Source organism: Phyllobates terribilis, unplaced genomic scaffold, assembly GCF_046119375.1.
Source record: "Phyllobates terribilis strain yellow unplaced genomic scaffold, ASM4611937v1 Scaffold_5__5_contigs__length_657084704, whole genome shotgun sequence".
Taxonomy (NCBI): domain Eukaryota; kingdom Metazoa; phylum Chordata; class Amphibia; order Anura; family Dendrobatidae; genus Phyllobates; species Phyllobates terribilis.
In genome coordinates this window covers 178,813,088-178,831,005 of record NW_027362765.1, presented here as the reverse complement: position 1 = coordinate 178,831,005, position 17,918 = coordinate 178,813,088, and the positions used below count along the sequence as shown (strand labels likewise).

The following is a 17,918-nucleotide window of genomic DNA, read 5'->3' as shown; positions in this document are numbered from 1 at the left end:
ATCAGAGCCGGTGAGAGAGCGCACTGTCACTGTGCACAGAGAAGCACAGTGACAGGAATCTACTGAGCATACATCGGAATTGACAAGGGACGCATGCTTAGTAGAGCAGGAACTAGCCCAGCCCCTGAAACAGAGGTCACTGATGATGCTTCGTTCCAGGGAGGGGGCAGAGGCTGCGGCAGTGACAGCAGCCTCTGCCCCTGACGACTCTTTGAGTATTCCAGCATGCACTGGCATTCTCAAACAAATCATCAAAAGGAAGTAGCAGAAAAAAGTGAAGCAGTTAGCTAGTGTACTGAAAGATGGATAGGGAATTTTTAATTAAAAGTACATAAAAAAAAAGATTAGATCATGACATTAAAAAAGGTTTAGGATAAACATAAAATTTAGTTTTGGACCTCCCCTGTATTATATAGCACCATTACTTATTAAATAGTATCCTCTATTATGTATAGTGATAGGTTATTTGTTCTGTACATAAGGGTAAAAAACTGTCTCTGTCATTTTGCACCTTCAGATGTGCACCAGAGCACCTGTGTGTTAATCACGTGACCTATCACACGATCTCTCAAAGGATATCATGTGACATGTCATGTAATACATCAGGTGGTGTGGGAGCCCACGCTCTCTAAACTGCCTGGGGGTCCAGGCTACTCTTAATCTGCCTCTGGTAGCACTATTAAACATTTAAAGAGTAACTTAAATTTTGGTAGATTTTTTTCATGTTTTAAACTTTAATTCTGAGCAGATTGGTGGGGTCTGGGTCCGGAGACCCCCACCAATTGCTCAAAAAACCTCTTAGAAATGTGAAGCTTAGGACTCAGAAGCCTGACTTTCTACTGCATCTGTACTCCGCTAGGTAAGTGTGCTCTTGTCTACTGAACTGCACACTTTTAACACACCTTTTGAGTGATTGGTAGGGGTCTCAGGACCGGGTTCCCAACCGATCTGCTCCGAATTAAAGTTCCTAAACCTTTTTAAAAAAATCTTCCATCAGTTTAATTACTCTTTAAGGTGCATTTACACTGGCCGATAATCTAGTACCTCCTACACACTGCACCTAAGTTATGAACTCTAGCCTCCACACTGTCCCCATTTTCAGTGCCCCTCCCCACACTGTACTACATCCATATTGTACCTACACAATGCTTCTCCTTTTGTATACTGCCTCCCAAAATGTGCCGTTACTGAATCTTCAATTCCACTAAAAAGCCCTTACCTTCCCCTCCTTTGTTGCACCCTATCACACAAAGCCTTCACCCCATGTACCCCATAAAGCTTGCACCCTATAAACAACCTCTATGCCTCTCAATATGCAGCCTGTACCCCATGAATCCCCTAGATGAAGACTACACCCCCTTATACATCCTGCACCCCTCTCATATACAGACTGCACCCCCACATACAATCTGCGTACCTCCATATACAGATTGCACCCCCCTATATACAGAATGCTCCCCATGTAAGCCTGTACCATGAGTACCTCCATTTTCTCCAGCTGCTGCTTCCTGCTGGGAAAACACTTCACTTCCTGTAATCTCTAGGATGGCTCCTCCCATACGAGTTACATGGGCATGATGTCACAGGACCTTCCCCTTTAGGATTCAACATCTTCCGTCAGAGATTTGATTACTTCTCTGCCCATGCAGTACTCAGCTCTTGAACCTCAATCATCTTACCCCTTCCATCGCCAAAATTAAAATGGCGGTATTGACACTTTGTCCATCAAAGAAGAGGAAGCAAATTTTAAAAAATAATATATATATTTTTTTGTTATTTTACTCAGCCCCCCTCAACTTGCCTCCCTAGGCACCCGCTCTCAGGTGACTTGTGGCAAATTTGGCCCTGATTATATCTGATATGTAATGTATGATGTCCTGGAGTCAGGCTCAGGAGCAGTCAGTGTAAAATTCTGTATACCAGTGTCTGCAGGCGCTCAGAGGCGCACTGTGAGTTATTGCTGCATCTTGAACTTTTGTAGTTTGGGTCTACTGGAGCAGATGACTCCCACTGACAGCGCAACCTTATCTGTGTCAAGGTTCAAGCTGGGCAATAAATAATCTCACTGTGCCTCAGAGCGAATGCAGACACGACAACAAGACAATAGCCGACCAGGTCAGAAACCTCCTGTCCCGGCCCCCTGGCGCACACTGCTCTGCAGTGCTGACTTTCTCTCAGAAGCTCCTCTCCATGGAGGCACCCTATCGGTGCGCATGCGAGATCAGCAGACATGCCCACCCACACATCGTGCAGTGTGGGAGTGTCTGAAATACTGGGATGTCAGGGCCGGCACTTGTACAACTCTAAAGTGCAGTGCAGGCATCTGTCTTCTGAAGAAGCAGATGGCCGGGCAGCCTAAAACAGCTGCAGGAGGACCGGCCGGGGGAAGAGGCATTTGACCCTCTGCCCTCCGGCCCAGCCCTCCCATCTGAGTGTCAAATGTACGTGAACCTTTAGTATTAGCAGATAATCTGAAGGTGAAATTAGAGACTGGTCTTTTCAATGGGATGACAATCAGCTATGAGCTGGTGACCTGCTTTATTTGAAGAACATGTATCTATCAAAATCCAATCCTTTTGCATAAGTGTACAATACCATGAAAATGAGCGTTTTCTGAAGGCCTCAGAAAAGTTATAGATGCTCATTAGGCTGAAAAAGATTGCTAAAGACCTTGGACTCCCACCAATCCAGTCAGACAGACTGTACAAATGGTTAGCCTCCCAACCAGTGGTCAAAAAACAAAGATCACTCCAACAGCAAGGTGTATAATAGTTCACAAAGTTACAAAGGAACCAAAGGTAACCTCTAGGAAACTAAGGGCCTGTCTCACAATAGCTAATGTTAATGATTCCACCATCAGAAGGCCACCAAACAACAATGGTGTGCATGTTAGGATTGCAAGAAGAAAGGCACTCCTGGCCATTGGTGGTTTGCTAAAGATTACCTGGACAAGCCAGAAAGATATTAGAATTTTTTTTGTAGATGGACAAGATTAAAATAGAGCTTTTTATTTAAATAAGAGTTATGTTTGGAGGAAGAAAAACACTGCATTACAACATAAAAAAAATCTCACACCATCTGTGAAACACAATGGTGGTAGTATCATGATTTGGACCCGTTTTGATGTATGTTGACCAGGACGGCTTGCCATCACTGATGAATTATGAATTATACCAACATATTCTACAGAAAAATGTCAGGACATCTATCCATGAGCTGAATATCAAGAGAACGTGGCTAATGCAGAAAACAACCCAAAGCACACAATGTCGTTTAACAAAAGAATAGTTAGAAAAGAATACATTTAGAAGTTTAGGAATTTCCAAGTCAAAATCATGACCTTAATCCCATAAAATTGTTGTGGAAGGACCTGAAGCAAGCAGTTCATGGGAGAAAACCACCAATATAACATAGAATACACTGTTGTGCAGGGAGCAATAGGCTAAAATTCCTCTAAGCCGAATTGCAGGACTAATCAACAATTACCAGAAATATTACATGCAGTTATTGCTGCACAAGGGGGGAGGGGGGGGGGGGGTCACACAAGAACTGAAAGCAAGGGTTCACTTATTTTTTTCAACTCATAGACATGGATTATTGGATCATTTTCCTCAGTAAAAAAAACAAACAAATCTAATATTTTTGACCCATTTGTTAGATTTGGTTCTCTTCCCTACTTTTAGGATTCGATGAAGTGTTCGGTCAGATCTATGCAGAAATATGGAAAATTCTGACGGGTTCGCAAACTTTCAAGTACTACTGTAGGTGAATCGATTATTCTACAGTATTCTATGGACAAGTGAGTCTGCGAAACAGGTGAATTGATGTGTTCACTCGATCGCTGACTAGATGTGAGTACAAGACTCCATTTACTTACTATATAACTCCCAGAAATGGGAATCTCAACAGATTTTAGGCTCACTTTTGTAAAATAAAGTAAAACCTTTATCTATTTAAGGGCGAAGTCAGACAGCCGTATAAATTGGAACAAGATTGCAATGCAGTGCACGGACTGGCCAGCGGCTCTCCCGACCTGAGCGTGTCAGCTGCATAGAAATACATGAAGCTGTCATGCTTGGGTGGGGAGAACCGCCGGCCAGTCCATGCACTGCGTTCCGATCTCCGTTTGATTTATACGGCTGCCTGACTGCGCCCTAATACTGAGGGAAATCATCTAATTTGCTAATGACATATTTTCTTATAGTTTCATCAATTAACAAAAACTCTAAAAACATTAAAGTTGTTTCATTATCTTTATTTAATCCCGTATATTTTTTTAATAATGTTTTTCACGTCACATAAACTGACTAAACACTTCAGTTTGGCATAAATATCACCACAACTACACCGCAGTGTGTTTGTCTTAGAGTCTTGGGGTTTGGAGGTTGCAGGCTCTTTACAGAAGTAGCTATAAAGACCGGGGGCGAAGCAGATGGGTCAACAAACCTCTTTATATATAGTTACAGAAGAAGATCAGAAAATAAACAGGCAACATTGGCACGTGCCCTGGCTAAATATTCTAATATCAGAGGTAAACCACAATGTTTTATTACATGAATCCAAAAGCAGGGTGAAATAAAGACGTCTATACTGACAACAAGGGGCCTTTCTAGGCAACATGTGTATATAATCTCTAGATGCCATATGTACTTGTAGGTCTAACGTTTCGCATCAACGCCACATAGCATGCGTGCCCCATGCAAAGAGGAGCAGTCAGAGCAAATTATCCCGGAGTCATACAAAGATCCAAAATCATTTTCCAGTTGGATAAGCCACTAGGGTATGTTCACACACATTTTTTTTTTCCACTCCAAAAAACGCTTGAAAAATAGCTAAAAAAATGATCAAAAAAACGAACACATACAGTACATTTCTATGTAAAAACGACTTGTTCATAAGTTCAGTCTTTTCAGCGTTTAACTGCTTCAGGTTTCAAAAGATCCCAAGCGGTTAAAAGAAGTGAGCAACCATTCTTCAGGTATCTTCTGCTGTGAAGACGCTCTATATTTTATAATACAAGTCAATAGGAAGGCTCAAAAGACACAATGACAAAGTCCAGGCATCTTTTTCAGCGTTTTGTCAGTGTTCTTGCTTCAAAAAAAACCCGCTAGTGTTGAACGCAGTTTAAAAAAACCTCCAGAAAAAGCCTGTACAAAAGAAGCCTAAAAAATGGTAGAAAAGCACCCAAAACATCTGGCAGAGGTATTCCACTTGAAAAATTGACTTTTTGGCCACCTGAAAGAACATGCACTTAAAGGGGTTTAGCCCCATACTAACTAAGGGCATATTCATGGGGTATGGCATCGCTTACTGGTTAAGTTCGGAATACCGGGAAACTTCCCTATTCTCAGAATGAAGGATTTCATGGATATTGTTAAATCAATGGGGTACATCCGGTTTCTAATGCAGTTCTTGTATTTTTTTTTTTTATATCAAAACAGTTCCAGAGATAGGGATAGGCTAATTTTTATGGTCTTTACCTACGGGGTTTTGTTCACCGGATTCCCGGGTAAGGAAAGATGGGGGTGTGTTTAGGATCCTTTGCATATTTACTCTATGACCACCACCCTCCTGGAAAAGACCTTAAAAAGTAGCACAAAAAAGTAGCACAAAAATAATAAACTATATGGCAGATTAAAAAAAAATAAAACAGCAGGGAATACTCAGGGGAGCACCGAAAATAAAAAAGGAACGACAAATGAAAACTGGTCAGTTTGACCTAGTAACAGGTCCTCTTCCCAAATAGTGTACTAGCAATTATGTTTGTATCCTCCAAGTAGTGTGATGTGACAATACTACTCACATGATAACATTGTAACATTTAGAAAAAAAAATCTCTTTACAGGTCTTTGGAAAATTATATACAGTATTTGATTATATATGATTATATTATAGTCATGTTGAGGAGCACAATAACTTGGGTCTTACGCTTTGTGTTGTGTGCATGGTCTTCCATATTTGTTTCCCAGCAATCGTCTGCAGTAGTCCTTTGTGTTCACCCTTCAGTCCCGTGGTAAAAGTACAAAGATTCTAAAAGGAGGAAAAAAAAAAAAAATCAGCATGAAAAACTTTTTTCTATCCATACTCCCAAGATGACTGATCACACATCATACCAATGTTGACCATTGAGAACCAATAGTCCATGGTAAGATGGTTCAAGGAGAACCATCTTACCGTATGAAACAAATATAGCAAAGAGGGATGAGGTGCCTCCCTCCTTTTGATGTACCCCATGAACATGAACTTAATTGCTTTGACAGCAGCTGCCTGACACAGTTTACAGTTTATATAGTCTTAACAGAATGACAACTAAGGAGGGGGACATGATAAACTTAAATGGCCAATCCAAAAAATGCAATCAAAAAGCTGATTCATGCAAAACCTCCTGAAAAGGCATTCCCTTCACTTGAAGAAAAAAAGGTTCACTCTCCAGAGGAGACACGGCTTCTTTACCATGAGATCTATTGATCTGTGGAATAGTCTACCTCAGGAGGTGGTCACAGCGGGAACTGTTGAAAAGTTCAAAATAGGCTTGGATGTTTTTTAAACCAATTATTTTTATTTAGGTTTCAAAAATTTACAGCAAACAGTTATCAATATACATATAACAATTCACATAACGTGTAGTAATACAGTCAAAACCCTCTCCCCCCTCCCGCCAATACTCCTTATGCCGGGCATACCTGGGAACATTGACAATCATATTACCGCCATCCATGCGGACCATATTTTCCCAAAAGTTCTCTCTCCATGCCTCCGCCTGTAAATGCTTTCCTCTAAATGCATTACCGTACGTGTCTGAGCAATAAATTCCCTCCAAGTGGGGGGTTCCGAATCTGTCCATTTTCGTGCTATTAGTTTGCGTGCCACATATAGCAATCGCGCTATCGCCACTTTGTAATGTTCTGAGACAGGTATTCCATCCACCTCCCCCAAAACACACAGCACCGGGTTTCTGTCAATTGTACATGTATAAGCCCTCTCAATTTTGCTAACAACGACCAACCAATAAGCCACTAGCCGCGGGCATGACCATAGCATGTGTAGCAGTCCGGCCTGGTCCGTGCCACATCTAGGGCAACTGGAATCTCCCCTCAAGCCCGCCTTGTACAGGCGCAGCGGTGTTTTGTATGTCCTATGTATTATGTATAATTGGGAGATCCGTGCCTGCTCGCTTAGAGAGATCTTCGGGACATATTCTAGAATTGCCTCCCATTGTTCTGTTGTGAGGGTACCCACCTCCCTTTCCCATTTACTCTTTGCAATGAAGTGATTTCCCCCCAGATAGGAGTGCAGTAGGTCATGATATAAGTTCGATATGACTCCCCTCGTCCCTCCCTTCATACACACAGAGTCTAGTACAATGTCACCCTGAACCGTCATGGCTCCCAATCCACACTGTGCCCTCCAAGCATGTCGAAGCCTATAGTATTGAAATCCCCATACCAAAGGCAAATCAAATTCTTCTCTCAATTTCTCAAAGGTCTTCAGGTCCGTTCCACTCTGCAGCTGGCACACATATCTCACTCCTTGCGCCTTCCAATTGCCCATTTGACACAGCTTATTAAGTTCCGGCAGATGTTCATTGCCCAACACCGGTGAGTACTTAGTCAGCCCGTCCACCCCCCTGATCTTTTTAATAGTGTCCCATACCTTCTGAGTCAAGCCTAAGGTAGGATATATTGCTCCCAATTTCTTAAAGGTACCATCCTCTAACGCCTGGGCCAGTGGGCGTCTCCCCGACACATGTACCAGCACCCGGCAAGCTGCCCCTCCACAATCGGGTTCTCTCCATCCCCTGACATGCTGGCCCTGTACTGCCAAGAAATAGACCCAGGGATTGGGTGCGGCCAATCCTCCCTCCTCCTTCCCATTTTGCAGCGTTCCCAATTATAACCTTGCCTGCCTCTTGCCCCATATCAAGGATCTGAAGATAGAATCAATACCCTGAAACCGTTTTTTTGGTAGCCATATCGGTGAGTTGTGCAAAACGTACATTAGTTGTGGCATAAGGACCATCTTAATCAGGTTAGTTCTACCCGTCACCGTCAAAGCCAATTGGCACCATGCGCCTATTTTCTTTTTAAATTTCTCTAGCAGAGGAACTAAATTCAGATCCGTGAATCGTGTCAATGGAAGCGCCACCCATATCCCAAGGTATTTAAATTGTGAAACCAGCTGGAGCTGCTTCCCCCTCTCATCTATCTCCTCCGCTTTTATTGGTCTATCTACAGCCATGACATAAGACTTGTGCCAGTTTATCTCCAGTCCCGAAATGCTCCCAAAGTGTTTAATTACATCCATCGTGCACCCCAATGTCTCTCCTGCATTTTCCAGAAATAACAGGATGTCATCGGCATACAGTGATATTTTTTCTTCCAGCCTCCCAAATTTAAATCCGACCACTCCTCTCTCAGCTCTTATTTTGGCCGCCAGGGGCTCCACTGCCACCGCAAACAATAGCGGGGACAGCGGGCACCCCTGCCTTGTGCCCCTATGTAAGTCAAACATCCCGGACCGTTCACCATTCACCTTAACTACCGCCCTTGGGGATGAGTACAATAACTTCACCCAGGCCATGAATGCGGGGCCAAATCCCATTATTTCCATGATTTTCCATAAATATTTCCATTCCACGCTATCAAATGCTTTTCTAGCGTCCAATGACATCACTATTCTCCCGCCACCATTATCAGCAGGCAGCTGCATATTAAGAAATAATCTTCTCAAGTTAACAGCCGTGGAGCGTTTGGGCATAAAGCCCGACTGGTCCTCGTGAATAACAGTATGCGCAACCCCGGTGAGCCGGGTGGCCAGGATCTTAGCGAGTATTTTGACATCCGTTGTCAACAACGATATGGGCCTATATGACTCCGCATCCATGGGATCTTTCCCCTCCTTTGGCAGAACCACTATCACCGCTTCCTCCATTGATCTCGGTAACGCCCCCTTCACCAAAGCCTCATCAAACACAGATTTCAATTTTGGAGCTAGCAGTTCCACCAGCTCCCTGTACACCTCCCCAGGTAGACCATCAGAACCCGGTGATTTGTTATTGGGCATAGACAGAATTGCACATTCCACCTCCTCCACACTCACAGGTTCATCCAACCTCATCCTATCTTCCTCAGACAATTTAGACAGTGAGATGCCTTCCAAAAGTTCCTCTACGGCCCCCTCCGTGTCCCGTACTCTTGAATTGTACAGTGCCATGTAATATTCCTTGAAGACCTCCAATATGTCCTTTGTGTCTGTCAGAGTCGTCCCCGTTTGGTCTCTCAACCTGTACACCCTGGAAGACTCCCTCTGTGCCGCAGATATCACCGCCAACAAGTGACCCACTCTCTCTCCTTCCTCAAAGAATTGGGCTTGCTGAAATGCCCTTTTCCTCTCAGCTTGCATCATGTGCAGTTTATTAACTGCCTCCTGTGCCAATTTTAGTCTATTGTGAGCTACACTCGTTGGCGCCAAAATCATGTCTGCCTCTGCCCTTGTCAAGTCATCCTTTATTTGTTGATCTGCCAATTTAGTTTTGGTCTTACACCGTGAGATCTCACTTATAAAGAGTCCCCTCGTAAATGCCTTCATAGCCTCCCACACCACTGTGGCCTCAGCACTCCCTTCATTCACTTGGAAGAAGTGCTCTAGTTCTTTGGTTATGCCACCCATATCCACCACTTTAAGCCACGTCGGGTGAAGACGCCAACCTCCCCTCTGACCCTGAGCAGATCCCACTAGAAGCGTGACAACCATAGGACTATGATCCGATAGAGTCCTCTGTAGGTATTCCACCTCCCCAACCATCCCATCCATAGCAGTATCCCCAAAAGCCAGGTCTATCCTTGACAGTGTTCCGTGTGTAGCCGAGTGACACGAGAAGGTCCTCTTACCCTCATTTCGTACTCTCCACAGATCCACCAGCCCCAGCTCCCCCACGTAGGTGCCAAATGCAGTCATTCCGTCCCGTCCAGCTTCCATACCTGCCGGACGTACTTTATCCCAGTAATCATTCATGGTGTTGTTAACATCTCCCATAATCAACATCGGAGCCTCCCCCCATCTGGCCGTCAAGTCCGTTACTGCTTGAAGTTCCTTTTTAGAATAAGGCGGAGGGATATATAAAGCCACTAAAATCATTTTGTATCCATACAATCTGCACGCAATCCATACATACTGCCCTTCACTGTCTACTTGCACTGCCAGCTCTTCATAATGTGCGTTTTTGTGTATTAGGACTGACACCCCCCTGGAGTACAAGGAATAAGTGGAATGATATGTCTTTAACATCCACCCTCTCGATAGCCAGTGCCTAGTATCTCTAGTGAGATGGGTCTCCTGTAAGCACGCAATCATAGGATCACAAGATCTGATGTGATTCAGAACTGCTGCCCTCTTAATCCTGTCAGATATACCACGTACATTCCAACTTAAAATCCGAACCGTACGGTTACTCATTGTGCATTAGAAAAAACAATCCACCATCATCAAGTAACATCTTTCCATTTTGTTCCCAAGCATACCAGGTCAAACAGCATAAGCAACCCCATTTTCCCGCAAATCCAACCCATCCACCCCCCCCCCACCCTTCTCTTGTCACTCTCTTCCCAACGTGAGAGTGGGAGCTCAAAGAACCTGAGCAACATCGTAGTATACCGCATATCAACATGCGCCGTGTCCTCCTCCAGCATTGGCAGTCTCTCCACCACATAATCAATAGTATGCATAGTCCCGAACCATTAATCAAACAAATTAACTATAAAACTATAAAACGTAGATCCCAGCGGGGGTTTCTCCCCCTCCTCTGCGGTTTCGCAGAGCAATGCAGAGACACAACCCTGTCCAGTGGTCAGGATAGCAGGGTCGTGCATTCACCGTGCCGAGTCCTCAGCTTCTCTCAATTTGCTTCGGTTCCGCTCCAACCACGAGGCGGCCTCTACCGGTGACGGGAAAAAATTGACCTTTCCAAAGGCTTCCACTCTTAATTTGGCAGGATAAATTGTAGAGTATTTCACATTCAAAGAGCGGAGCTGTTTCTTCACTTCACCATACCGTAGCCGCAGCTTTTGCACCTCAGCCGAGTAATCCGGGTATATTTCAATGCGTTTGCCCTCCAGGGTAAGATCTGTCAATTTTCTGGCCTTACGTAAGATAGTGTCCCGGTCTCTGCAGTTCAGGATTCTGGCTAACATCGTACGAGGGCACTCTCCAGGCACTGGGGGTCTCATGGGCACTCGATGGGCACGCTCCACAGCAAACACCCTCGACAGGATATTAGACCCAAACTTTCCCAGCAGCCAGGTTTCAACAAAGGTCGTGGGGTCAGCACCCTCAGCTCTTTCAGGGATGCCCACAATACGCAAATTGTTCCTGCGTGACCGGTTTTCCAGGTCATCGTTTTTGTTAGCCACTACCGTGATCCTCTGAGTGTGCTGTTGCTGCGTCTTTTGCACTGAGGTTAAATGATCTTCTGTTACACCAACTCTGCCCTCCACCTCAGTCAATCTGGCTGTAACTTTCTGCATAGAAGCCTCAATGCCTCCCATGTCGGCTTTCAGACCATTCACCTGCTTTGTCAGAGCAGTTAAAGCAGTCTTGCAGTATAAGACAGCCTGGAATACATCTCGCAGAGTCGGCTCTGCCTCATCTGAACTTTCAGCTGCCAGCACAGTGTCACCATCCCCCTCCTCCTGCTGTTCATTATGTAGCACCGGCACAGGCATCTCCTCACCATCTTCCTCCTCATCTCCATGCTTCTCACTGCCTTCACTTCCTTCTTCATCTGCCTTCATGCCCCTCGCATACCTGTGCAGCCGTGCTGAAGCCTCCAGCCTCCGTGCATAGGCTGTGTTCCTCCTTCCCGCCTCTTCCTCTGTCTCGGTGCCATCTTGGGCTGAGGCACTGCTGCAGGCCCCGGCATCCTTCTGCCTTTTGCGGCCCATGTTGGACTCTCTGAGTCTGGCAGAAGCTCGCCTCTGACTCCCGGGACCCTCAGACAGTAGTTCCTGATAAGGGATTTGGCTGGTTCGGGCTCTGTGCAGGATAATTGAAGCTAATGGTGGTGGAGAGGCACTGCCACCCGACCTCTCACATCAAGAGCTAGGCCACGCCCCCCCAGGCTTGGATGTTTTTAGAAGAAAAAAAAAAAAAAACTATTACTAAAGAAATGTATAAAATTTTTGTTCTGAATGTTGATTTAGTCGATTGACACTTGGGATCAGGAAGGAAAAACCTTTAGAGTAGACTGCTTCATGCATTATGAATGTACCCAAACCCCTTACCACCCCTCCGTGAACATGATGGATATGTGCTTTTATTTCAACCATACTATGTCACTAAAATTAATTTAGTCGACTTAACACAGAGATTTTTCATTAAAGTGTTTTCCTCTATTCGGAAAAACTCTTCTCAATGGCTTTATTCCCCTGTAAAAAGTAAAAACAGCCTGTACTCACCCCCGATGCCATTCCTGCGCTGTCAGTGCCGGGTCTCCCGTGACGTTGGCTGCAGGGCTGACGCGGCATAACAATGAAGGTAACTGACATCCGGAGGAAATGAGAAAGCAGCAGCAGTTTTCACTTCTGCTGGGTGACCGTTTCGTCTGAAGGAAGAGTGAAGCGGCCACTGATTTGCTGCAAGGCTCACGTGACGATGTACCGGGAAACCCAGCGTCAATGTAGTGCAGCAATTGAGAAGAGGTTGTCCGAGTAGTAGACAACCTCTTTAGGTATGTAGTCTTGGCATGTATTTTCTTATCTGACTGACCCTACATTTACCAGTTTAAACCTCATTTGACACTTTTTCTCCAAACCTCCAACAAAACCAGATCAATTTGTGACAAAATACTGTAGTCTTTTTTGTGACTTATTTTACATGGTTATATATCATATGCAAAATTAATCTTTAAAAAGAGTTATTTTCAAGCACAAATGAGCCCCTATCCATGGCATAGGGCATAACTTGTTAATATATTAGGGTCCAACTGCTGGGACCCCCAATGATCCCGATATTGCGACATCTGAAACCCTGAGAACAGGGCTCTTCTACACCAGGGGTCCTCAAACTACGGCCCGCGGGCCACATGCGGCCCGCCGAGGACTTTTATCCGGCCCGCCAGGCTATGGGCGGAGCAGAGGGGAGCGGTGTCAGCGCCCGCCCTTCTCCCCCGCTTGCTCAGGGCCCCGGGAGGCGGATACTTACCTCTCCCCGTGCCTCTACAGATCCGCTGTCTTCCTGCTCTGCGCTTCCTGTGACGTCTCAGGTCAGAGGGTGCGGTGACGTCTTTACACCGTGCCCTCCCGAGTGCCGTCACAGGCAGCGCAGAGCAGGACAACGCCGCCGTGACGCTGGAGTCCAGACCAGAGTAGAGCAGCGGCAGCAGGTGAGGAGGAGTGAGGTGAGTATTGGATTTTTTTTTTTTTAATGTATGGAGGCATAGGTCATTATATGGGGGGGTGACATCCTGCAAGGGGTATAATATGGGGGGGGGGGTGACATGCTGCATGGGGCATTATATGGGGGGGGGGTGACATGCTGCATGGGGCATTATATGGGGGGGTGACATGCTGCATGGGGCATTATATGGGGGGGTGACATGCTGCATGGGGCATTATATGGGGGGGTGACATGCTGCATGGGGCATTATATGGGGGGGTGACATGCTGCATGGGGCATTATATGGGGGGGTGACATGCTGCATGGGGCATTATATGGGGGGGGTGACATGCTGCATGTGGCATTATATGGGGGGTGACATGCTGCATGTGGCATTATATGGGGGGTGACATGCTGCATGTGGCATTATATGGGGGGGTGACATGCTGCATGGGGCATTATATGGGGGGGGTGACATGCTGCATGGGGCATTATAAAGACAGGGGAGTGATATCCTGCATGGGGCATTATAAAGACAGGGGAGTGATATCCTGCATGGGGCATTATATGGGGGGTGACATCCTGCATGGGGCATTATATGGGGGGGTGACATCCTGCATGGGGCATTATATGGGGGGGTGACATCCTGCATGGGGCATTATATGGGGGGTGACATCCTGCATGGGGCATTATATGGGGGGTGACATCCTGCATGGGGCATTATATGGGGGGGGGTGACATGCTGCATGGTGCATAATATGGGGGGGTGACATCCTGCATGGGGCATTATATGGGGGGGGGGTGACATGCTGCATGGGGCATTATATGGGGGGGGTGACATGCTGCATGGGGCATTATATGGGGGGGTGACATGCTGCATGGGGCATTATATGGGGGTGGTGACATGCTGCATGGGGCATTATAAAGGGGGGGTGACATGCTGCATGGGGCATTATATGGGGGTGGTGACATGCTGCATGGGGCATTATAAAGGGGGGGTGACATGCTGCATGGGGCATTATAAGGGGGGGGAACAGCCTGCATGGGGCATTATAAGGGGTGGAACCGCCTGCATATGGCATTATAAGGGGGAAACAGCCTGCCTATTGGGAACATTTACCTGCCTATTGAGGACCTATGCTGCCTATTGGGTACAGTTACCTACCTATTGAAATACTGGTTGATTTAACTTTACTTGTTCTTCATTTTAAATATTGTATTTGTTCCTGTATTGCTTTTTTTACTACAAAATAAGATATGTGCAGTGTGCATAGTAATTTGTTCATAGTTTTTTTAAAAAACTATATTCCGGCCCTCCAATGGTCTGAGGGACCATGAACTGGCCCCCTGTTTAAAAAGTTTGAGGACCCCTGTTCTACACTGTCTTGAACATAGGAGAAGTGCACATACTTGGCCTCTGCTCCATGCATTGCCTATGGGACTGCAGGAAATACAGTCCCATAGCCGAGCATGCACACCGCCACTACATTAAGACAGTGCAGCAGAATACCGTTCCTGAGGTTCCAGAGCCTCAAACTCAAGATTGCAGGGAGGTTCCAGTGATTCACAAGTTATACCCTATGCCATGGATAGGAGATATCTTACGATTATAGGAAAAAACCCTTTATCTGTGCAATCCCTGTACAAAATGTGTCACATACTGTGTATTCAAAAATAATACATCTTTGTACAGACCCCTGTGGTACCCCACAAGTAACAGATTCCTAATTAAGTTTACTTAAAGGGGTTTTCTTATCTGATAACGTATTCTTGTCTCAGTATGGCTAGGATATCCCATCAATTAATGATGTCTGAGGAGTTGATTTCTGGGAATGTCACTGATCCTGAGAATAAAGGGGTGCAGTGCTCTTTCAATGGTGCATCCCCTTTACAGCTTTTCCATACACAGTGCTTGGGGACAATCGGAGCTTAACCATTTCATGTACAGAATCATTGAGAGTCCCGAAGGTCAGGCCCTGATAATTCATTAAGTGATGGCATAGCTTAGCAAAATGCCATCACTTACTAAGATGGGAATACCATTTATAACTGCCCTCTGTATTATATTAGTGATGTAGTATACAAGACACAGAGACATGAGATGACCACCTCCTTATTGCATGTAGTATACGGGGCGCAGACTCATAAGATAACCACTGCATGTAGTATACAGGACATACTAGTATACAGACTCATAAGGTGACCACTTCTTTACGGAATGTATTATACAGGACACAGATCTAAGGGGTAATGTTTCTCCTTGTGGAGAGTGACAAGCCAGGCCTGGCAAGTCAGAGTGAGGAGACTTATACGCCTTGCATGTTCCTCTGGGAAATTAAATATGAAAATTTCCTCTTCAGAAAGAAGATGACTTGAGCTCTAGTGCCACCTATTGGAAGTATCAATCATAAAATTCAATATCAACCGTTTAACGAGCCTTGACTTAGGATAACACATGGCAAGGCTCGTTAAAGGGTCGATATTGAAACTTGTGTTCTCAGGTTTACTGAATTTACACTGAATTGCCGGAAACAGCGTAGAATCAAGAGAATGCAGAAAATATTGTTTTTTTATTTAGTGCTATTTGAAAGGTTATGTACATCTTTGCATATAATTTTATTTTTTTAATTATTTTCTTCCCAAATACAAAAGTTAAGCAAAGTAGTCTTCATTAAAAACTTTTCTACCATCTTGTTACTGCAGAGTGTCTGTAAGTCCTTTACCTAGCGTAGTGATCGCCAAAAATGTCACAAATCCATCAGAGTACCTGATCAATTCTCATTGCTCTCTCTCCTCTCCCTTTCCTCAGTGTTAGAAATAGCAGGAGGGAAGGGGTTGAATACAGATCTGCAGAGGAGAGGTGAAAAAGGATCTCAGGTAGGGCCAAGAAAAGATTCTACAAAAAAAACGAGAAAATTTCTGAAGAAGAAATGTGCTTATGTATTGAATTATTATTATTTATTTATATAGCGCCATTGATTCCATGGTGCTGTACATAAGAAGGGGTTACATACCAAATACAGATATCACTTACAGTAAATGAACTAACAATGATAGGCTGGTACAGAGGGAAGAGGACCCTGCCCTTGCGGGTTTACATTTTACATAAACGGGGAAGGAGACAGTAGGTTGGGGGGATTGCAGTAGCTCCATTGTTGTTGAGGTGGCAGCAAGCAAGGTCATGGCAGGCTGTAAGCTCGTTTGAAGAGATGGGTTTTCAGGTTCCGTCTGAAGGATCCAAATGTGGCGGATAATCGGACATGTTGAGGCACAGAATACCATAGGATGGGGGATATTCGGGAGAAATCTTGGAGGCGATTGGGTGAGAAACGAATAAGTATAAAGGAGAGAAGGAGGTCTTGGGAGGACCAGAGATTACGTAAGGGAATGTATCGGGAGATTAGCTCAGAGATGTACGGAGTAGAGAGGTTATGGACGGTTTTGTAGGTCAGTGTTAGTAGTTTGAACTGGATACGCTGGGCAATTGGGAGCCAGTGGAGGGATTTGCAAAGGGGGGTAGCAGAGAAGTAGCGTGGCAAGCGATGAACCAGTCGGGCAGCAGAGTTAAGGATGGACTGGAGGGGTGCGAGAGTGTTAGCTGGTATACCAAAGAGGAGGATGTTGCAGTAGTCGAGGCGGGAGATGATGAGGACATGCACAAGCAGTTTAGTAGAGTGAGGGTTGAGGAAAGGATGGATTCTGGAAATATTTTTGAGGTGGAGGCGACAGGAGGTGGTGAGAGCTTAGAATGTAGGGTTTGAAGGACAGGGCAGAGTCAAGGGTTACTCCAAGGCAGCGGATTGCCGGTACAGGGGAAAGTGTGATGTCATTTATTGTGATAGAAAGATCAGGTGGGGAAGATATGCGAGATGGGGGAAAGATGATGAGTTCAGTTTTGTCCACATTGAGCTTGAGGAAGCGGGAGGAGAAGAAGGGGGATATGGCTGCTAGACATGCTGGGATTCTGGACAGCAGAGAGGTGACGTCTGGGCTAGAGAGGTAGATCTGGGTGTCATCAGCGTACAGATGGTACTGGAAGCCATTGGATTTTATGAGCTGTCCCAGGCCAAGGGTATAGATTGAGAAGAGTAGGGGTCCTAGGACAGAGCCTTGAGGAACTCCAACAGAGAGGGGCGGGGTGAGGAGGTAGTGTGGGAGTGGGAGACGCTAAATGTGCGGTTAGAAAGGTATAAGGAGATCCAAGATAGGGCAAGGTTTTTGATGCCAAAGGAAGAGAGGATCTGTAGTAGGAGGCAGTGGTCAACTGTGTCGAAAGCAGAGGACAGGTCAAGAAGAAGGGGAAGGTACCAGAAGTTAGTGATAGGTTGAAGAGATGGGTTAGGGATGGGATGAGTGTGGGGTCGAGTGCACAGTGGTGAGGTGTGATTTTGAGAGGAGACGAGTAAGGTCTCTTTCCGTGATGTTGGGAAGGGAGGTTATGGGGGAAGGGCAATGGTCTGGAAAACAAAGGATTTGTGGTGGTCAGACAGTAAAGACTTGCCTTATTTGGTCAATCTTGTTTTTGAAGTGTGTGGCAAATTCCTCAG

General features: G+C 45.4%; 1 protein-coding gene across 1 annotated transcript in view; it reads right to left on the bottom strand.

The window, feature by feature from the left end:
- The window catches only part of UQCC1 (ubiquinol-cytochrome c reductase complex assembly factor 1), a 150,679-nt gene that overhangs the window by 117,524 nt on the left and 15,237 nt on the right, over positions 1–17,918 (bottom strand). Inside the window, exon 3 of the mRNA XM_073683536.1 lies at positions 5,929–6,030. Within this exon, the coding sequence (XP_073539637.1) occupies positions 5,929–6,030 (102 nt within the window). The remainder of the gene's footprint in view (positions 1–5,928; positions 6,031–17,918) is intronic.